The sequence below is a fragment of the Brassica rapa genome, chromosome A09, assembly GCF_000309985.2.
Source record: "Brassica rapa cultivar Chiifu-401-42 chromosome A09, CAAS_Brap_v3.01, whole genome shotgun sequence".
In the NCBI taxonomy this organism is placed as follows: Eukaryota; Viridiplantae; Streptophyta; class Magnoliopsida; order Brassicales; family Brassicaceae; genus Brassica; species Brassica rapa.
This window is the reverse complement of record NC_024803.2, coordinates 42,630,427-42,649,440: the sequence shown is the minus strand read 5'-3', so window position 1 is coordinate 42,649,440 and position 19,014 is coordinate 42,630,427. Positions and strand designations below refer to the sequence as shown.

General features: G+C 37.2%; 4 protein-coding genes and 1 long non-coding RNA gene across 6 annotated transcripts; 2 read left to right on the top strand and 3 right to left on the bottom strand.

The window, feature by feature from the left end:
- The first annotated feature begins 5,717 nt into the window (after nucleotides 1–5,717).
- On the top strand, nucleotides 5,718–6,230 carry LOC103843204. The gene has a single exon (XM_009119905.1). It carries the CDS (start codon nucleotides 5,718–5,720, stop codon nucleotides 6,228–6,230), a length of 513 nt encoding a protein of 170 aa, XP_009118153.1.
- A 289-nt stretch (nucleotides 6,231–6,519) lies between these two features.
- On the bottom strand, nucleotides 6,520–9,924 carry LOC103843157 (rho GDP-dissociation inhibitor 1-like). Its single transcript, XM_009119867.3, has 5 exons — nucleotides 8,948–9,924; nucleotides 8,673–8,739; nucleotides 8,282–8,506; nucleotides 8,060–8,184; nucleotides 6,520–7,790 (listed from the first exon to the last, which is right to left on the bottom strand). Exons 1-5 carry the CDS (start codon nucleotides 9,131–9,133, stop codon nucleotides 7,719–7,721), a joined length of 675 nt encoding a protein of 224 aa, XP_009118115.1. The 5' UTR covers nucleotides 9,134–9,924; the 3' UTR covers nucleotides 6,520–7,718.
- On the bottom strand, nucleotides 6,527–7,038 carry LOC103843158. The gene has a single exon (XM_009119868.3). The coding sequence runs from the start codon at nucleotides 6,985–6,987 to the stop codon at nucleotides 6,649–6,651; it is 339 nt and encodes a 112-aa protein (XP_009118116.1). The 5' UTR covers nucleotides 6,988–7,038; the 3' UTR covers nucleotides 6,527–6,648.
- Nucleotides 9,925–11,402: 1,478 nt separating the features above from the next.
- Nucleotides 11,403–13,639, bottom strand: LOC103843156. Of its 2 annotated transcripts, XR_628088.3 has the most exons (3): nucleotides 12,174–13,639; nucleotides 12,013–12,083; nucleotides 11,403–11,830 (listed from the first exon to the last, which is right to left on the bottom strand). It is a non-coding gene; the product is annotated as an uncharacterized LOC103843156 (long non-coding RNA). The 2 variants fall into 2 exon arrangements; XR_004451228.1 differs by having other exon boundaries at nucleotides 12,013–13,629.
- A 4,450-nt stretch (nucleotides 13,640–18,089) lies between these two features.
- On the top strand, nucleotides 18,090–18,987 carry LOC103843154 (plasma membrane-associated cation-binding protein 2-like). Its single transcript, XM_009119866.3, has 2 exons — nucleotides 18,090–18,246; nucleotides 18,429–18,987. The coding sequence occupies exons 1-2, from the start codon at nucleotides 18,232–18,234 to the stop codon at nucleotides 18,831–18,833; spliced, it is 420 nt and encodes a 139-aa protein (XP_009118114.1). The 5' UTR covers nucleotides 18,090–18,231; the 3' UTR covers nucleotides 18,834–18,987.
- Nucleotides 18,988–19,014: the final 27 nt, after the last annotated feature.

Genomic DNA, 19,014 nt, shown 5'->3' with positions numbered 1-19,014 from the left:
TGCTCCTTCAACCGCCGGGTTCTTCCCCCGACCCGGGTCGGAGGGACCGTCAACGCCGCTAGCTCCCATCGGAAGTCCTCCTGCAAGCAAAGATCATGAAGCTGCGAGATAAACTACCGGAGATGAAGCGCATATAGGAGAATTTTCAAAGCCTTGGACCGGTGGACTGTTAAAAGCTCGGGTTGGATTCAACCAAAACCACCAGTGATTACTGAGTGTAGTTCACAAGCTCTTGCCAAGATTCAACATCTCAGTCTCAGATTATCTCTTCCCCTGCTAGAAGAAAGTCGTCATGCACAGAAGACTGTCACTTGCAGAGAAAGGTAAAGCGGTGGCCCTAGAGCACCGCCCGGCCCCACGAACAGCAAGAGTCCGCCTCCCTGAACCGGACAACTCCGACCTGCTTAAAAAACACTCGCTAACACTCATCGGTAAAGTGACAAACCCCTCGGCTCAAAAAGTTTGGTCACTCATACCGTTCTTCATAGACCATTGGAAGGCGGATGTCCCACCTATTGGCTCAGACTTGGGCTCGGGTATGTTTCAGTTTCAGTTCGAGCTGGAATCTGATTTGCTAACGGTTCTGGCTAAGCAGCCTTACCACTATGCGAGGTGGATGATTATCCTTGAACGATGGGTGCCTACTATTTCCCCTACGTTCCCCTCAATGATTCCCTTTTGGATTACAATACAAGGTATTCCAGTTCACCTTTGGACTGAAGAAGCTGCTCGGTGTATAGGAGAAGATATAGGCACATATGAAACTGCGGAAGTCACAGCATTAACCTTCCGTATGAGAGTTCATGTTAATGGGAGGCTTCCTCTAATAAAGTCAACTACTCTGGAATATCCAAATGGAGATGAAGTCATAGCAACTTTGGTGTATGAGAAGTTAGATAGACACTGCTTGAAGTGTTGCAGACTCGACCACGATATCAGAGACTGCTTGGAAGCTAAGCACGAGAAGAAAGCCTTACTGGCTACCCAAGCGAAGGGGCAGGGAAGCAATGAGGCAGAAGTTAGTAGGGAGCAACTAGCTCCAAGAAACCAGTTGAAAAGGGGAGAGACACGAAGAATCACCTCTTCGCGTGAGGAGCAGTCCAGACCTCCATTAAGGAACCAGTATCAGCAGCGATCTCAACTGTCAAGAGCTCGAGATGGGGAGGAGAGACCCTATCACAGCTATATGAGCCTCAACAGACAGGAGTGGCAACGGAAGGATCACTACAATAGTGACCGATCCCGACATAGTGCTGAGCTACCCCGAACCGACTATTACCGTGAGGAGCATAGGAAAGGTCGTGGGGATTCCCACTCAGCCTCTTCTCCAAAAAGCTTCTCCAGACCGCGACATGTAGCAAAAGAAACTGAAGCTTCTCCCCCAAGATATCGGGATCTTGGGAGTAAGGAGGATGTAACTGATGCTAGAAATCACCTTAACTCGAAAAACCAGGGGATTCCCTGTAGAAGAAGAAGAGATAAGACGCTTCCTCAAGATGCTATGGATGAGGCAATAGGGGAAGTACGTGAAGTTATGTCACAGTACACAAATTGTGCTGATCCCACAGAGAGTGCTGCGCGGAGGGAAAGAGTAAGACTAGCTGAAGCAAAAGGACAAATCGAGGAATCAGCCGCCAAAATTGTGCGTGCCTCTCTCACACGCAAAGAAACAGCTGATAGCCAGACCGGAAAAGTTCCTAGCTCAGAGGACCGAGTCCCAATCGCTGCTAGACTGGGACAGTTGCCCCTGGATAAAAGCATTGATTCTACAGCAGAACAGGCTACTAGCAAGGATCAGAATGAGAGGATACCAATCGTAAACAGATTAGGACCTCATAAGAGCACCCTTGTACAAGATACCCAAGACAGCATTGTACCGGAGAAGGCTCAGAAGAGAAAGCCGGGTAGGCCTCCGGGAAAAAGAAGAGTTAATGGAAGCCCTAGTTTGTTACCAGGAGCAAGCTCCAAAAAGCGAAAGGTGCAGCAGACCAAGCAACCAAACTGTAGGAAAAAGCTCCAGATAGAAGGAAATGGGAAAAGTGCGAAAGCTGCTAGAGGCAAGGGCGACTCAGCTCGTGTTGGGGTTCCACACGGGGCTGATAGCAATACATCTGATAATATGCCTATATGCAACATGATCCCGCGTTCGACAAGGAGGAGGATGGATTTTCGAATCCAATCCAACCTCGTTCCTTAGCTATCGCAAGCTGGAACTGCCAAGGTTTGGGGAATCCTTGGACAGTTCGAAGATTGGGAGAGATATCAAAGGAGTTCGACCCTGATATTCTCTTTCTTATGGAAACAAAAAACCCCAATGAGTTCGTCATGAAGAAACTAGAGCATTTGCGATATGACTGCTCGCACTTGGTTCCACCAACAGGTCATGGTGCTGGCGGCTTAGGACTATTTTGGAATCAGGATCTTAATCTTCAAATATTGGAGTCTAGTCCGAATGTAATAGACACTTTGATTGAATTTGAAGGAAAACAGTTTTATTCGTCATTTGTTTACGGGAATCCGGACAGAACGCAAAGGAAACTCCTATGGGATCATCTTCTCTCTATTGCCACAGCCCGCGAAGCCCCGTGGTTCATCACGGGAGATTTAAATGATATTCTATGTGGAGATGAGAAGGACGGGGGTACTATCAGACCGGAGGGATCGTTTGCGGATATGCGTACTTTTTTCTCGGAGGGAGATCTCTTTGATCTACAGCACTCGGGAGATCCACTGTCTTGGAGAGGCAAGCGAGGAGATCACCTGGTCCGATGCAGATTGGACAGAGTGGCGGCAAACACCTTATGGGCGGAGTGCTTCCCAACAGCTAGATGTCAATATCTTGGATTTGAGAGTTCAGATCATATGCCACTCCTAACTTTCTTTGATAAAGGAGGTAAGCGCAGAAAAGGCCTCTTTCGTTATGACCGGAGACTCTGCAAAAATGAAGAGGCTAAGAAAGTGATAGCGGAGGCCTGGGTAGACGACCCGGATGCATCAGTTATGGAGAGACTGGCGACCACCAGAAGCGCAATATCGGCCTGGAACCGTACCCAACAGCGTAATAGCCGGAAAATAATTGCACAGAAGAAGGAGGAACTCAATGCGGCTCTGGCAAGTTCTGTAAATGACACTGCTCTTATCCAAGAAATCTCTAAAGACCTCAGCAAAGCGTACTTAGCCGAAGAAGAGTTTTGGAGGCAATGAAGTAGGTTGCTGTGGCTGAAGCTTGGAGACCGCAACACAGGATACTTCCACGCGATCACTAAAACGAGGAAAAGACTAAATGCTTTCTCAGTCTTGGAGAAGGAGAGCGGAGAGCTGGTGTATCGAGAGGAAGAGATAGTTGAAGTTATTGGTGAATACTTTCAAAAACTATTCTCATCCATACCAGGGGATAGAGAAGATACAGTTAACTTGGCTCTCCACCCCATTATCTCGGATGAGGAAAACATGCAGCTGATCACTATCCCGACGCCTATAGAGATAAAGGAGGCAGCCTTCTCCATTAACGCCGATAAGGCCCCGGGGCCGGATGGTTTCTCAGCGGGATTCTTCCAGACCCACTGGGGTACACTCGGACCTGATATAGTCAGAGAAGTGCAAGGATTTTTCAGCGGGAATCCGCTTCCCCCGAATGTCAATGACACCAACATTCGGCTTATACCGAAGATCAATAAGCCACAGAAGGTCTCTGACTATAGGCCCATAGCTTTGTGTAATGTCTATTACAAGATTTACTCGAAGCTGCTCACCCGGAGACTACAACCATTGATGGACAAGCTTATCTCGGAAAATCAGTCCGCTTTTGTTCCGGGGTGAGCAATTGGAGATAATGTTCTCATCACCCACGAGGTCCTTCATTACCTGAAAACCTCTAAAGCGGAACAGCAGTGCGCAATGGCGGTTAAGACGGATATGAGCAAGGCCTACGACCGATTAGAGTGGGATTTTATAGCACTAGTCCTCAAACGGTTGGGTTTCCACCGGGACTGGATAAGGGCAACTATGCAATGCATATCGACTGTCACATACTCCTTCCTCATCAACGGCTTGCCTAGAGAGAAGGTAGTACCGAGCAGAGGAATTCGCCAAGGCGACCCCCTCTCTCCCTACATATTTATTATGTGTAGTGAAGTCCTCTCGGGATTATGTAACAGAGCGCAGGAAGAAGGTTCACTACAAGGCCTTCAAGTCGCGCGCGGATGCCCCCGGATCTCACATCTATTGTTCGCGGACGACACGATGTTCTTCTTACAAGCAAACAAGAACAACTGTAAAGCTCTCCAGTCTTTATTGAACCGGTACGAACTAGCCTCGGGACAGACTATAAACAAAGAGAAGTCGGCAATAACTTTTTCCCGGAAAGCACCCGCTGAGCTAAAAGATATGGTGAAGCAAGAACTCCAAATTCAGAAAGAGGGGGGAGTCGGGAAATACCTGGGACTCCCGGAACAATTTGGACGCAGAAAGCGGGATCTGTTCGCCACTATTCTCGATCGTATTCAGCAAAAAGCTCGAGGCTGGTCTACAAAGTTCCTCTCTTCAGCAGGGAAGCTCGTAATGATTCAGAGTGTGCTGTCACCCATACCCTCATACTCGATGACATGCTTCAAATTGCCTGTGTCATTATGTAAGAGAATCCAATCAATTGTGACTCGGTTCTGGTGGGAAAGTAACGAGAATGAAAAGAAGATGGCATGGGTGGCATGGGATCGAATAGCTAAACCAAAATCGTGTGGAGGTCTGGGGTTCAGAGATTTCCAGAAGTTCAATGACTCCCTACTAGCTAAGATTGGTTGGCGAATGTACCAGAAACCAGACAGCCTCCTCTGTAAAACGCTACTGGGAAAATACTGCCCTGAAGGTACGATCCTCAACGCTACGGCCTCATCTACCATGTCGCATGGATGGCGAGGCATTCTCATTGGCCGAGATCTTCTGCTGGAAAACATGGGCTGGGTTGTAGGAGATGGAAGAGCTATTAATGTGTGGCGCGACCCTTGGCTCGCTACGACCAAGCGAGAGAGCCCAATAGGACCCCCAACTGAGCAAGCTGCTGAGCTTACGGTTGCGGACCTCATGGTATCAGGTGGTAATCAGTGGAACAGGGAGCGCATCCAGGCCATTCTCCCGGAGTATGAGGATCGCATTCTCAGTATAAAGCAAAGTGTAACCGGGGCTCCGGACACACTGGTGTGGTTGGGAACAAAGATGGGAGAGTATTCCGTTAAATCTGGATACTACACGGCGGTGGAGGAAGATGTTGATAGAGCTGATGAATTTATAGTTCAAGATTTCAACTGGACAAAAAACGTGTGGAACATGGACTGTGCGCCAAAAGTGAAGCTGTTCGCATGGAAAGTCTTAAAAGGCGCACTCCCTGTGGGAGAACGGTTAGTCGAGAGACATGTCCCTATGATCCCCAATGCAAGCGTTGTGGTTGTACCGAATCTATCACTCATCTGTTATTTCACTGCCCTTTTGCTCGTAAAGTATGGAGACTGGCCCCTCTAGATAAGGATGTGGAATGCAGCGGAATGTTAGATTTAGTGACTTCCTGGAATGATCTTTGTGCAATTTTATCCTTGCCTCCGTCAGGGGTTGCTTCAGGATCTCTGTTCTTGTGGATCATTTGGAATCTGTGGAAATCCCGGAATCGGTTTGTCTTTGAAGGGTTTCCCTCTCGTCCGGAGGACGTCTTGACGACTGCTATAAAGATGGCGAGGGAATGGAGCAGCGATCAGAATTTGGAGATAGTTCATCATAAAGGAGAACCGAGAATGGAACAACCGAGCCCCTGCGATGCGATAGTAGTACGGACGGATGCAGCGTGGGAGGCTTCCCGACAGGTTGCAGGGTTAGGATGGATCCGACTAGGTCGACCAACAAACCAGACTTTCAAAGGTCATGTGGAGTTTGTTACATCGCCATTGATGGCCGAAGCTCTAGCGCTACGAGATGCGATCCTCACCTGCAAAAGAATGAAGATAAAGAAGTTGAGGTTTGAGTCGGACTCCGCTCAACTAATCAAGATTGTCAACTCGAAGTCGAGTGTCCCGGAACTTCATGGCGTTGTTTCTGATATATTAGCTTGCTCTCTTGCTTTTGAATTTGTTTGTTTCGTGTGGATCCCTCGGGAGAGGAACACCATTGCAGACTTGTTAGCCAAAGATGCCTTAATTGCATCAGTACAATGTGTGGTTGTTGGTGCTGTTAATGCCCACAACTAACTCTTTTCTATTAATCAATTCAGTGTTTCAAAAAAAAAAAAAAAACTGGCCTGTATAAATAATAACAATAAATATACACCCCTTTTAAGAAAATCTCTAATTTTCAAATTTAAGTTGAATTATCTGTTGACAAAAAAAAAGTTGAAATATCTAAAGGTAAAACTTCGGTTCTATTTATCTCGGCTTAGCCTCATCCAGATATCCTATGAGTTGTTTATCTTAGGAGAAGCTGTAGGGATATCATGTATATGTCTCTTTACTCTTTATCTTAGGAGAAGCTGTAGGGATATCAGTAATATATGAATTATAGTATATAGGTAAGCATTCAACATTATAAAACATAAAGTTAAACAACAAAGATCCAACATTATTCAACATGTTATTGCAACATCAAAGAGAGCATTAAGCCGCTAAGTTCCTAATCCGCACAGCTACACTTACACCTAGAAACACAGCGTTTACATTCCAGAAGCGAGGGCTTGGCCATGGTGTCGCAGCCGCATGTAGTAGTGCATGTCCTCTGAGATACACCACCCCAAAGGCAACGAGCCATGCACCGGAGCACCGGCACACACTTGGGGCAGACGTAGTTCATCTGCTCCGCCATGCATGTCTTACAGCTGGTTTGCGACGGCGGATGTCGGCAGCCGCCACGGGAGTTGAGTGCGTTGGTTCTCGAAATTGATAGGAGTGTGAAGAGGAATAGGAGGAAGATGAGAGAAGAAAAGAGGCTTTGGAACTTGTAGGTGTTCTTCATGCTGAAAGTTAGTTTTGGTTTGTGAGAGAGTTGACGTTTGTATCTTTGAGAATGTTATTGGTTTTTATAAATAGAGGTTTTGTCACGATATACGAATATAGATCTGTTGATTTGGTTAGTATCTAGTGATTTTATTCACAAGAGTCAAACGAGATCGATAGTGCAGTGCCCCAAAATGCATTTAAGTAAAGCATTCACTGTTTCTTGAAGTGTACAATCTCCTTAAATGCTCTCTTCTAGTATTAGTATAGTATGATTTTTTTTTTCTGGTCAACAACTTTCTTCCATGTTTTATTTCATCAATATGCATTTATTAACATGTTTCCGGTTGGCAAAATGTATACTCTTTCTTTTTCATATTAAATATCGTTTTAATATTTTTTTCTTGTTACAAAAAAATATATCGTTTTAAAATTTCAATGCAATTTCCAGCTTAATATTAATTAACTAAAATACATTAATTTTATAAATAATTTCATTTATCTAAAATACTATTGGTTGAATATGTATAATTAATAAGAACTTAAAAATATTTCAATCATTTTTTTAATATGTGTGAAAAATGTCAAAATGACATTTTTTTATGAAAGGATGAAGTATTTGAACATGTGTATGAACAAACATTTAATTAAAACCAATTTGAATTAAAGATAGACAACAAAATATGAAACAATTATGAATAATATACTAATATGTTATGTATTTCTTCTTCCAGTAACTTATGTGAAGGATCACAGCCAATTCTTGCGAATGTCGAAGGTGTAGTTGTTCTCCAGGTAGCACTTATTGTCGTCGTCTACGAACTGAAAAGCAGTAATAAGACAAAATAATTTGCAAACTGAAGATGGTCTTCTTAATTTCGGAACAATCGCTTCTAGCTATCAAGAGGAAAATAGTAATAATTTTCCAATGTATCTAAATTGTTTCATTTTGCCAATTTATTATAGCAAGTTAAAAAAAACGGAGTAACAGTTGAAGATACGATTATAAGTTACCGCAGAACTGGAAATGGTATTTAGTTATGTTGAACTAACAATATGAAAATAAGTTTTGATTTTTTTGATTTTGGTACCTTAGATTTAACGGAATAGGAGCCTCTAACAAGCATACCAGACGGTGTCGATTCTTCAAACATGACATGGGTATACGGTTCCGCCTGTGGACTAAACGTTCCTAGCATCTCCTTTCTACTATACACTGTTCTCATCAAAAGAGAGAAAAATTAGCGAAAAAGCTTCAAAATGTTGTTGTACTTAAGTGTGGTACACGAGTGCGTCAAAGACACAAAAAATACCCTTGAGTCCGGTCTTCCAAACTGAGTTGCTGTACCGGAGGCCGGACACAATGTTGTTGGTCACACGGAAAGTAAATACAAGAGTGTACTTAGAGCCTTCTTTGAGAGTGAACCATGGTCCTTTCGATGTCGGGTTACCGTCTTCAGGTACCGTCAATACCATGTCTTCTCTATCCGGTGACCTAATTGTTAAGTACATTATCTTTACCACCGGATCCGGAGTCTCTGTATATATATTTTGTTATTCAATTAAATTACAAATACATACACAAAAATATATATTATTTGCACACAAGAAAAAACAATAATGTAATCAATTGGAATTCTCTTTAAACCGGATTTATTTGTTATTAAACGATAGAGCTAAAATGGGTACTACAAATTGGTTTACCTCCAACGTCCTCCATATCCACACTGCCTAGAAGTTGTTCTTTCCATCTCCTCAAGCTTTCATCATCCTAAACAATTATTTCAATGGTACCAAAAAGTGATTAGACTGTCGTCTAGGTTTTGTAAACAAAATTCACCTATTATTATGTAGGTCAGATAAAGAACATTAAAAGAATAAAAAACCAAATATGTAACATTTGTGGACTAACATAGTAGCATAGCCAAAATGCTATGTGTTATTATAATTTAATCAAACAGGACATGAGAGATCAAAACCTTGTCTTTCTCGAGCTGTTCTTTGAGAGCGATCATGGGACCAAGCTCAAGCTTCCTGTCTTCGTCTTCATCGTCATCATCTGTCGGACACAAAGAGCTGTGGCTGTTCTTTCTGCTTAACGTCCCTTTTCCCTTTTGATCTTCTGAAGTTTCTTCAGCTTTCTTCTCCTCCTCTTTCAAAACCATATTTGTTTTCTTGATATATACTGTTCTGATTTAATTTGGTTCCTAAAAAATTTCCACTATTCGATTTGATTCAATATGATTTCCTGCAGATGAGGATCGGAGACAACCATTTAGTCTTCCCCCACAAAACAAAAGAATAAATATAGTTTAATTAAAGGATTTTTTTTTGGTCAGAAGAATGAGAAGAAGGTAACACGAAGAAAAATAAAGAGAGCTAAAAGATAGATCATGAGAGAGAGCTTTGGTGTTTTTGTTTGAGGAATGTTTAAATATGGAGTTCGGAGAAAAGGTCATGCGGTGATCCTTAATTTAAGGTTTGTAGTCTTCCCGTTCACATGATTTATTTTCTAAAAATAAATGGTATAGCATAATTAATTATGCATACATACGTGCATCTGAATATACATGCATGGACGTAGATCTCTATATACTGCATGACTGAGACCAGCGAACCGCGGTGGAGACTGGAGATAATGTGGTGTCTCCCGTCAAATGCAATATAGGACGAGAAAATGTATTGGGCCATGAAAATTAGGCCTCAATCCCCCAACACTTAAGTCCAATAACGGTCTGTAAAATTTCACTTTAAGTCCATTCGAAGTTAAGTAAATACTTTAATATAAAACTAGATTTTGATCCGAAGCGCGGATTTATTATTATTTTTTTTTCAATTGACAAATATTTAGTAAATGTCATGTTTCATATATTTGTATTTTATTTTATAAAAGACTTAAACTTTTTATTTATCGTATTTCATTTTAAATGACTATTTAAAGAATTAAATTTTATTTTTTTAATGAATTAAGTTGGTATAACTCTGATAAATTAATTTTATTATGTGGTTAATATTTTAATAAAACAAATTATATACTTTTAATAAAGATTTATAGTTTTCAATGAAAAAATTAAATATTTTTTATGAATGCTTAAATTATATTAAGAAAATAAAAAGATCATAATTAAGAATAGTTGAAAAAAAATTATTTGAACTTGGACTCAATTGCCCAAAGGAAAAAAAATGTGAGAATTGGATTTGATTTCTTAATCGGCCCAAATGGCCCAAAAGAGATTTGATGTGGGCTGGATCTGAAAAAATGACCCAATATAGATGTGTTATTAATATTACTTGATTGTCCTTAATGAAACATGCAATGTTAGTAAAGAAAATGGCATACTAAGGTAAAAAGAACAATATGATCATACTTTAATAGTATTTAAACAGTTAAACATAAATTTCTGCTAAATACATATGAGTTGGACATGGTTATTTTCATATTTTTAGTCTGTCCTAAAAATTATAGTTTTTCTAAGTTAAATATTTCATCCCACTTTCCATTTTTAAACAAATATCTAGCACATTATTGCGGGCCGATTATTTTGGACCTCAGATTTTCAGGTCACATGCTTGTAGATTCGGAGGCGTCTGATGAAACTTCTCAATTTGGCACGACTTTTCCTTCTGTGTAATGTCAACAATGGGATATCGACTCTGTTTTGACATGACAATTGGACAGATCTGGTCATTTATTACAGATTTCCGGAGCCAATGGACCTAGGGTGATTGGAAGTGGTGCTTCCTCTATGGTTTCAGACGCGGTGTTTAGTGGAAGATGCACATTATCTAGGGGGAGACCCCCAATATTGGTGTTGTTTCGAGAGTGCTTGCCTACTGAACCACCAAACACTAATTCATTGCAGAATGACATGTTTGTTTGGAGGAACTCACCTACTGTCACTCCTTCGGATTTTTCCTCATCCCACACTTGAGAGTCCTTACAAGTTCATTTTCAACGTGTCTGGCATAGTTTTTATTCAACATTCGAAAAACATTCCTTCATTGTCTGGGTAACGGCTCGGGACAGACTTCCAACCCGAGATAAGCTTCATGATAGAGGATTAAATGTTTATCCTAGCTGTCCACTGCAAAGGCGGACCCACGTTGTGAAATGGGGGGGGGGGGGGGGGGGGGGAAGGTCAGATGACACCTGTTTAATATATATTATGGTGTTTTTGTTATAAATATGTTAAGATTCTGCAACAATTTTGGTTTGGGTACCCAGCTTATGACATCCCTTTAACTGAGTTCGACTCTCATTTAGTACTTTTTTCATTTTTTTTTATATTGGGCTTTAAAGCAACTCCAATGGTGTTACCCACCATTGGAATCCTTAGTAATATAATAATGTTTTTTTTTTTTTTTGAATAGTTAAGAACTCTAATCATAATTGTAGGTTCAATGGTGTTATCCAATATGAAATCCTTAGATATATTTTTTTTTACAAGTAGTACAATCAACAACACAAGAACAACACAAAAACAACAACAAAAAGATACTTTTAAAAATAAACTTGAAAAGTTTCACCATAGCCAGTTCTAAACCACCACCAAGAGCTAATCCTTCAACTGCAGCAACAAGCGGCTTCCTGGTGCTTGATCTTCCTGAGAAAATCCAAGGCCATGGAAGTCTCCCCGTACTTGCACAATCTGTTCAAAACCGTTCCATAGGTAACTCCATCAGGTCGGAAGCCGTGTTCCACCATCCGATCTATCAAACTCATTGCTTCAGACCGAAGCATGGACTGGAAGAGATGAACTGCGTCGTCTTTGTTAATACCAGTAATGCCGCTTGTGTACCAGTCTTATGCACTTGCTGGAAAACATTGATGTTGAAACCACCCGAGAATCTTCCACCGTTCTCTGAAATGATCAAAATACAATCAAGGGCCTTAACCAAACCAAAAAAAGGATTCAACTTTCAAACTCTTCTTTGACAGTTCACAATTTTTACCAACGGTAAGTTTGATAGAGATTAAACGCTACATGATCCGAATACAATCCTTCAAAATCTAAACAAAAGAAACTCAATTTTGTTTGTTTACCTGTCAAGACGATGGCCTTAACATCACTCCTATGATTCGCATCTTGAACTTCTCCTTCAACCTAGAAATAACTAAATAATTCCACAAAATAAAAAATCAGCTTAAAAGAGAAAGCAAATCAACATCGTGAAATTAATCAAAAGTAAGGAGCTTTTTAATACTTGGGCTGGCCAGAGAGTTAACAGGAGGATTCGAAATGGTGATCACAGCAACGCCATCGTTCCCTACTTCCATCGTCACTCCCATCTTCTTCGCCATAGCTTTTAACAAAGTTTCTAGCTTTCTCCCGTAATCGGATAAAGATCTGTGTTTTTTTATTTTTGTATCAAGGAAAAAAAAATAGAAAGCTCGAACCAATCCCGTTGCGCCAGCATATTAAGGACTTGATCCTTCTTCTCCTTAATTAAGGATTCATCCTTAGCTTTTCCTTCTTTTTTAATATTTTTTTATTCCTAAAAAGCTAAAGACTAAAGCTAAGGATTATCTAAAACCCTGCGTTGCACATGCTCTTAGTCTAATTTATGACCCACTTTAAATTTGAGTCTGGGTCCACCACTGGTCCACTATGATTCACATTATGAAGATCCAGACCACTTATTTTTCAAATGCTCTTATTTTTTGAAGTTTGAAATTCTGAATTTAATATCTCTAAATCTAACCCTCCTCATGAGTTCAACTACATCCTCATCTGGCTTTGCTCTGCTGCTACAAAGATTTATTCTTCGAATTCAAGACATATTGTCAGTTTGGTCAAAGAGCTCCAGCTTCTTTTAAGACCAAAGCTTTTTGTTTTGGATCCAGCGGTTCTCTTCCATGCCGCTCAATCGATTCCTCAACCTATTTTCACTCATGGTTCAAGAGTTTTCAATCACTGTTTATTGTGATTTCTTTTATCTTCCTTGATTTTGGTTCATCATCCTTCATAAGTGTTTCTTTCGGTATCTGCCTTTTTAGATATATTTGGGTTCACTATCTTAACCATATTAGCTATATGTATGTCATTTTTGCTTGTACTGCATTTTCAAAAACGATGTCTCATTTGGGAGGGGAAGAAAGATGAATAAAGAAAGTTAAAAAAAAGAACTATTACTTCACTAGATCTTTATTAGTCATCCTAAGTAATTTATGATCAGATATAAATCTTTGCTTATTGTCCCTACTACATCCGAGTTTGATACTCAAATTGTCTTTAGACTCTAGTCACCATCTGGATATCAAAGTAAAGCCAAAATTTTGTAAGCTATTTCTGATTTCAGGCAAAATCGAACCCTTTTGGATTGATGACATTTATGAATATTTCCTTAATTTAATTTAAAAAGAAATCACATAAAGTTCATCATCATCAAGTCCTCAAGTGCCAACTATTTGGATACAAAGAGATTCTCTTCTTTCGAAACCAGCCCTACAATATGAATCCTCTAACGTCTGCTTTATATCCTCTTTCTAAATCAACGGCGTAGAATCAAACGTATATAAAATATTATATACTAGGTTAAGACCCGCGCCTTGCGCGGAATAAACGTTATATATATAAATTATTTTATATATTATATGTTTATAGCATATTATGAAATAATAAAAATATATTGAATAATTAAAAAGTCATTATCTACTACTTATATAATTAAATTGGTGCGAACATATAAATAAATTTAATAAATCGAAAAAAATAATTTTTCTATTTGATATGATATATAATTAAATTTAAATGATAGTAACATATATATGGTATATGTTAATATTAATATTTATTAGATGATGTTTTTTGCTCATATTTGTTTTTATCATTTGTATCTGTTGTAGCAAAAAGTCTAAATTAGTGATAACAAAATTTTCACTGTGGGAATAATGGTTTAAGTAATTTATAATATTTTAAAAAATTAAGTTGTCAATATTTTTTCAAAGTTTTTATCAAAAAAATGTTCAAAGTAAATTTTAAAATTACGATATTATGTATTTTTATATGGCATATAGTTTAATTTAAAATGATACATATATTATATATCTTTTATTTTTGATACTTATTAAATGAGACTTTCAACTTATATTGTTTTTCAATTATTTGTATCATGTCATAACAAAAAGTTTTAAATCATATATCAAAAAATTTGAATGTGAAACTTTTAACAGTTTTAGTAATTTATACTCGTTTTTAAAAATTCAAAATATAATATATAAATAATTTTTTGAATTTTTATTATATGGTTACTATGATTTTTTAATTAATTTTAATAGCTTAAAATTAAAAAAAATATATAATTATAATACACAGTTATTTTTACCAAATCTTTATTACTTAAAAATCATTAATTGTCATATATACTTTAGCCACATTAGGCAATTCCGTAATCTTATTTAAGGAAATAATGAATCATATTAATAATGTATTTATTGTTGTTTAATAAAAAACTTATTATATATTTAAATGGACCAACCTATTTCTCTAAGGATTCTAAGAATCATTCTAGTGATGACACGTGGCTACAAAAAAATATTGCAATGCTTCTCAAATAATATATAGGGGATATAATTCTTGAGACATATATCCTTCAGCCTGTTCGGATTTAACGTTACACATGTTCAGGACATGCGGTTTGGGCACCAAAAGTGAATTATTTTCAACTTTTTCAGATCTACATCGTCTATTATTTAAATACAGAGTAGAGAAGTAAGGGATGGATGCATTATTGTGCTAAGAGATTGTAGCCATTATATTTTTTTTGTAAACTGTATGTAACCATTACATTTTGTGACCATATAATTACATTTATGGAACTTCTACGTATATTGATGGATGCATTATTGTGTTAAGAGGTTGTAGGTTTCTTTAATCTATCGGCATTGATCTTCCGGGTTAGCTTATTTCTGAGATATCATATATTCTCTCCGTTTCTAAAAGATAGACTTTTTAGTGTTTTCACACATATTAAGAAAACACACTAAATCACTATAATAATTTTTTTTTTTTGTAATTTTAAATTTTCAATAATTTTTAACCAGTAGTAATATAATAAAATCAATTAATTTTTTTAAAGTTTGTAATTTTTTCATAAAAAAACATAGAACATACATCTTTTTGAAAAAGAAAAAAATTCAAAACATGGATCATTTACGAACAGAGGAAGTATGTCCTATTTTTCTTTTATTCCTCTGCCTAAGATTTCCAAATTTGTAACAGCATCCCTTATGCATTATTGATGCGTTACTACCTTTAGTTATTTTTCAGACAGAATTAATACAAGAATTGGGACCCAGTAATGGGTCATATTAGCCGTCCAACTCCTTTTTACCAGCTTTTCTGCTGGCTATCTTTACAGATTGTATATAAGTATATTTGAAAGTTTGTTCACATATTTCCAAAACTAAAACCTAAATATAGATTTACCTTCTAAACCTAATCATAGTAGATAAATTGATTTAATGTCATTTCAATGACCAATAGCATCCAAAGTTGAAATATATCGCTAACCAAACATATAGTAAGATATATTCATATATTTTCATGTTAAACTGTTTTTATTAATGATTAATAAAAGGGTGAATTGGTGAAATAAACAAAAGAATGCACTAAATATAAGAATGTAAGAATTTTAAAGAGAAAATATTATTAAAGATAGTATTTTGTTGTTTATATGTTTCGTTTATTTTGGTTTTTACTATTTATGCTTATAGCTGCCCTCGCAAATGGGTTTATTTAACCCAAACCAAGAAGGAGATGAAGTCGTGTACGTATTCATGAGGAATCCTACCTGGCTCACACTCACATGGGCCCGCTTGATCTTGTAACCACGTCGTCAGTAATCAAATTATGGTATCGATTTTGAAATAGAGTAGTGGTACTAATTACGTGAAAAGCAACCCTTATAATCAAGGGATACACTAATTCTGATTATTAAGTTGTAAAAAGATATATAATTATTAAAAGAAAAAAAAAGGAAATCTTTAATAGTTCACATGATCAATAATCGTGAAAATGAAAAGTAGTAAATATTGCATTCTCTTTCTCAGACAATAATCGATCTCAATCATGATCAAAATGGTTTACATCATGGTCTTTAACCCTCGTTCAATTATGGCAGGGAATACCACATTAGTTTATTTTAAAATCAGAAAAATTGAAGTAAATTGTAGGAAAAATCAAATTTATTACAGTAAGTCTAAAAACAAAATGATTTGATTTTTGAATACATAAACAATGTGACCTCTAAATTTGATTCAAGGGTTCTTATTCTCCAAAATATCATTTTCACCAAAATTCAACTGGGTCATTATTTTCGAATTGATTTTTTTTTTCTTTTATAAAAATTATTACTTGTATGTACATTGATAGTCTAATTTACCTTTTCTCTGTTTAGTGAAATAATATATACTGCTTATTTGGTTATTTTCATATCTCTAATAAAATATCTTTAAAAACTATACTGATAAGGCATAATGGTCACCACTCCGTACTCCAGATGCCATTTTATCAATTATAATCAAAGATGTGGAAATTAAAATATTAAAGCTGAATATATATTTATATGTATTAAGGAACTTGCATTTGTCCCTTTTCCCCTGTAAAGAACTATAAATTCGATATACTTTCATCTACAATTTTAAGCTATTAATTCCACCATTCGTTAGAGGAAAATCAAAGGGTTAATAACAATCCAAACATAACTTGGAATTAACGTTATGCTGTCTATATATATTTGTTCAAGTTCATTCAAAATCTTTAGTTTCGATGCTTGGTTTAAATTCGAAACGACCACAATTAAATTTCACTGGACAATTTAGTCCCCACAACATCGACTCCACTAAAATTAAAACATGCTAGAGCTGCTAAAAAGTCAACATCCATAGTTTACGAAAACAAGGTTTTATATTATAGGGTTCATTGTCACACAAAGTGAAGAGAACATTGATCAATTGGCTAGCAATACACTAAGGGGGCGACTGGTTTTCCCGCTACCACCCGCAAACGCAGCTTTTTCGGTTGGTAGCGGTTGTCGGCAGTTTGCAACAATCACTTAAATCGCTCTAAACCGTTTCAAACCGCTCCGAATCTCATAAATTCAAAAGCTGGCTCCAGCTAGCGTTTGCGGTTGCGGGCGGTTGCGGGAGGGTAAATTTTTTTTCTTTTTTTTAAAATAATATATATACAAAAGTAAAAATATTTAATAAAAAAATTTAAAATTGAAATTATGAAAATATTAAAATATATCTATTATATTTTAATCAATATTATAAAATTTTATAATAAAAACAATTTCAATAAATTTTCAAAAATTAAAATTATAACTTTCTAAATATAAATTTTATATTTATTATAATTTTATGATTTTTGATATTTTATAATTATATTAAATGTATATATTGTTAATTTATTATTTGACTGTTACCGCATTTGGTAGCTAACCAGTCATAAGTCACTCGCAAACGCACCAATTTTAAACCGCAATACCAATCGTACAAAATCTCTTAAAACCGTTAGAAACCGCAACCGTCCGCATCCACAAACTCCCGTAACCGCAACCACAACCGCTGCGTTTGAACCAGTCGGGCCCTAAAGCTTCCTCGCCGACATTAATCAAGCAAATTTGACTGATACATTTTATAAAAGACTTTAAGAACAGTAACATGAGAAGTTGTTTGTAACGTCTAATTTTATAAGAGTTTAACGTTAGTAGCTTTTTCAACAAAAAAAGAGAGTTTAACGTTAGTAAAACGAAAAGATTTGTTGTAACGTTTACTGAGCCACAGCAGAAGCAAAACAAACACTTCTCAAAATATTATACTTATATAATGTTTGTAAAATAGAATTTCTTTTTATGAAAATTTAATTAAAGTTCTTAAAAAGAAGAAAAAAATAATTCAAGTTCTTAATTAGTCGAAAATATATAACAATTTAACTTTTCTAATAAAAACATTTCACAACTTGACGAGTATGATGAGGTTCAATATCTATGTGGCATGAGGTGGAAATTAGCACATAAACACTTTTATATAAGGAAAAGATGCTTTCATGTGCAATATTCATCATCATGATTCGTTAATAACATTGTAGACAAAATAAATGATTTTTGACATATATATTAAAAATATTCGTAAAGCAATTGCTTCTACTATAAATAGCTCTCCTCGAGCAAACATATTCACTCACCAAAGCATCACATACAATATTACTTCTCTTCTCATTTTCTTTATAGTTTTCCTCTTTACCTTTGTCATTTCGAAATGGCCAACGTTGAGGTATGATCTTAACTTATTGAGTTTTATTTTTTACTAATCAGATTCCTATCTCTATCTTTAATTATTTGTTAAAGCTAGTTAGATTTGATTTAAAAACTAGTTATTTATAACTATATACATATCATGTATAATGTCTATCAACAGGAAAATGGTTTTAGTACTAAGCGTGTGTTTGCTTCCAGGTTGAACAAGTGATTGCTCCAGCAGCAGAGAACGTTGAGGTACCAACCAAGACAGTGGAGGAGCCAGTTGTGGTTACCGAACAGGCGGAAGAAGTCGTGGCCTCTGCTCCTGCTCCAGCCGCCGTAACTGAACAAGAATCCGAAGCACCAGTCGAAGAAACGAGCAAAGAAGTGGTTGTGGATGAGGCAGAGAAAAAAGATCAAGAAACTGAGAAGAAACCAGAGGAGCCAAAGGTAGAGGAGGAAGAAGAGAAGACAGAAACTCCGGTCGTTGTGGAGGAGGCAAAAACAGAAGAGAAGGAGGAGGTGACTGAAACTCCGGCGGTTGTGGAGGAGGAGAAGAAGGCTGAGGCACAGGGAGTTGTGGCTGCTGGTGAAGTAGCCGCCGAGAAGACCGAGGAGTAAAGCGGAAGAAACTATATATGACCTTTGGTCTCATTTCGTTATCTTATTAAAATATTTTATTTTATCAACATTTCATAAGTTTCTATCTTTATTGTGTTTATTATGATGAAATCAGATGTTTGGATAATTTGATGGTTGCTATATTGCTTACATGCTTGGTCTAGCTTCTTTTTTTTTGTCA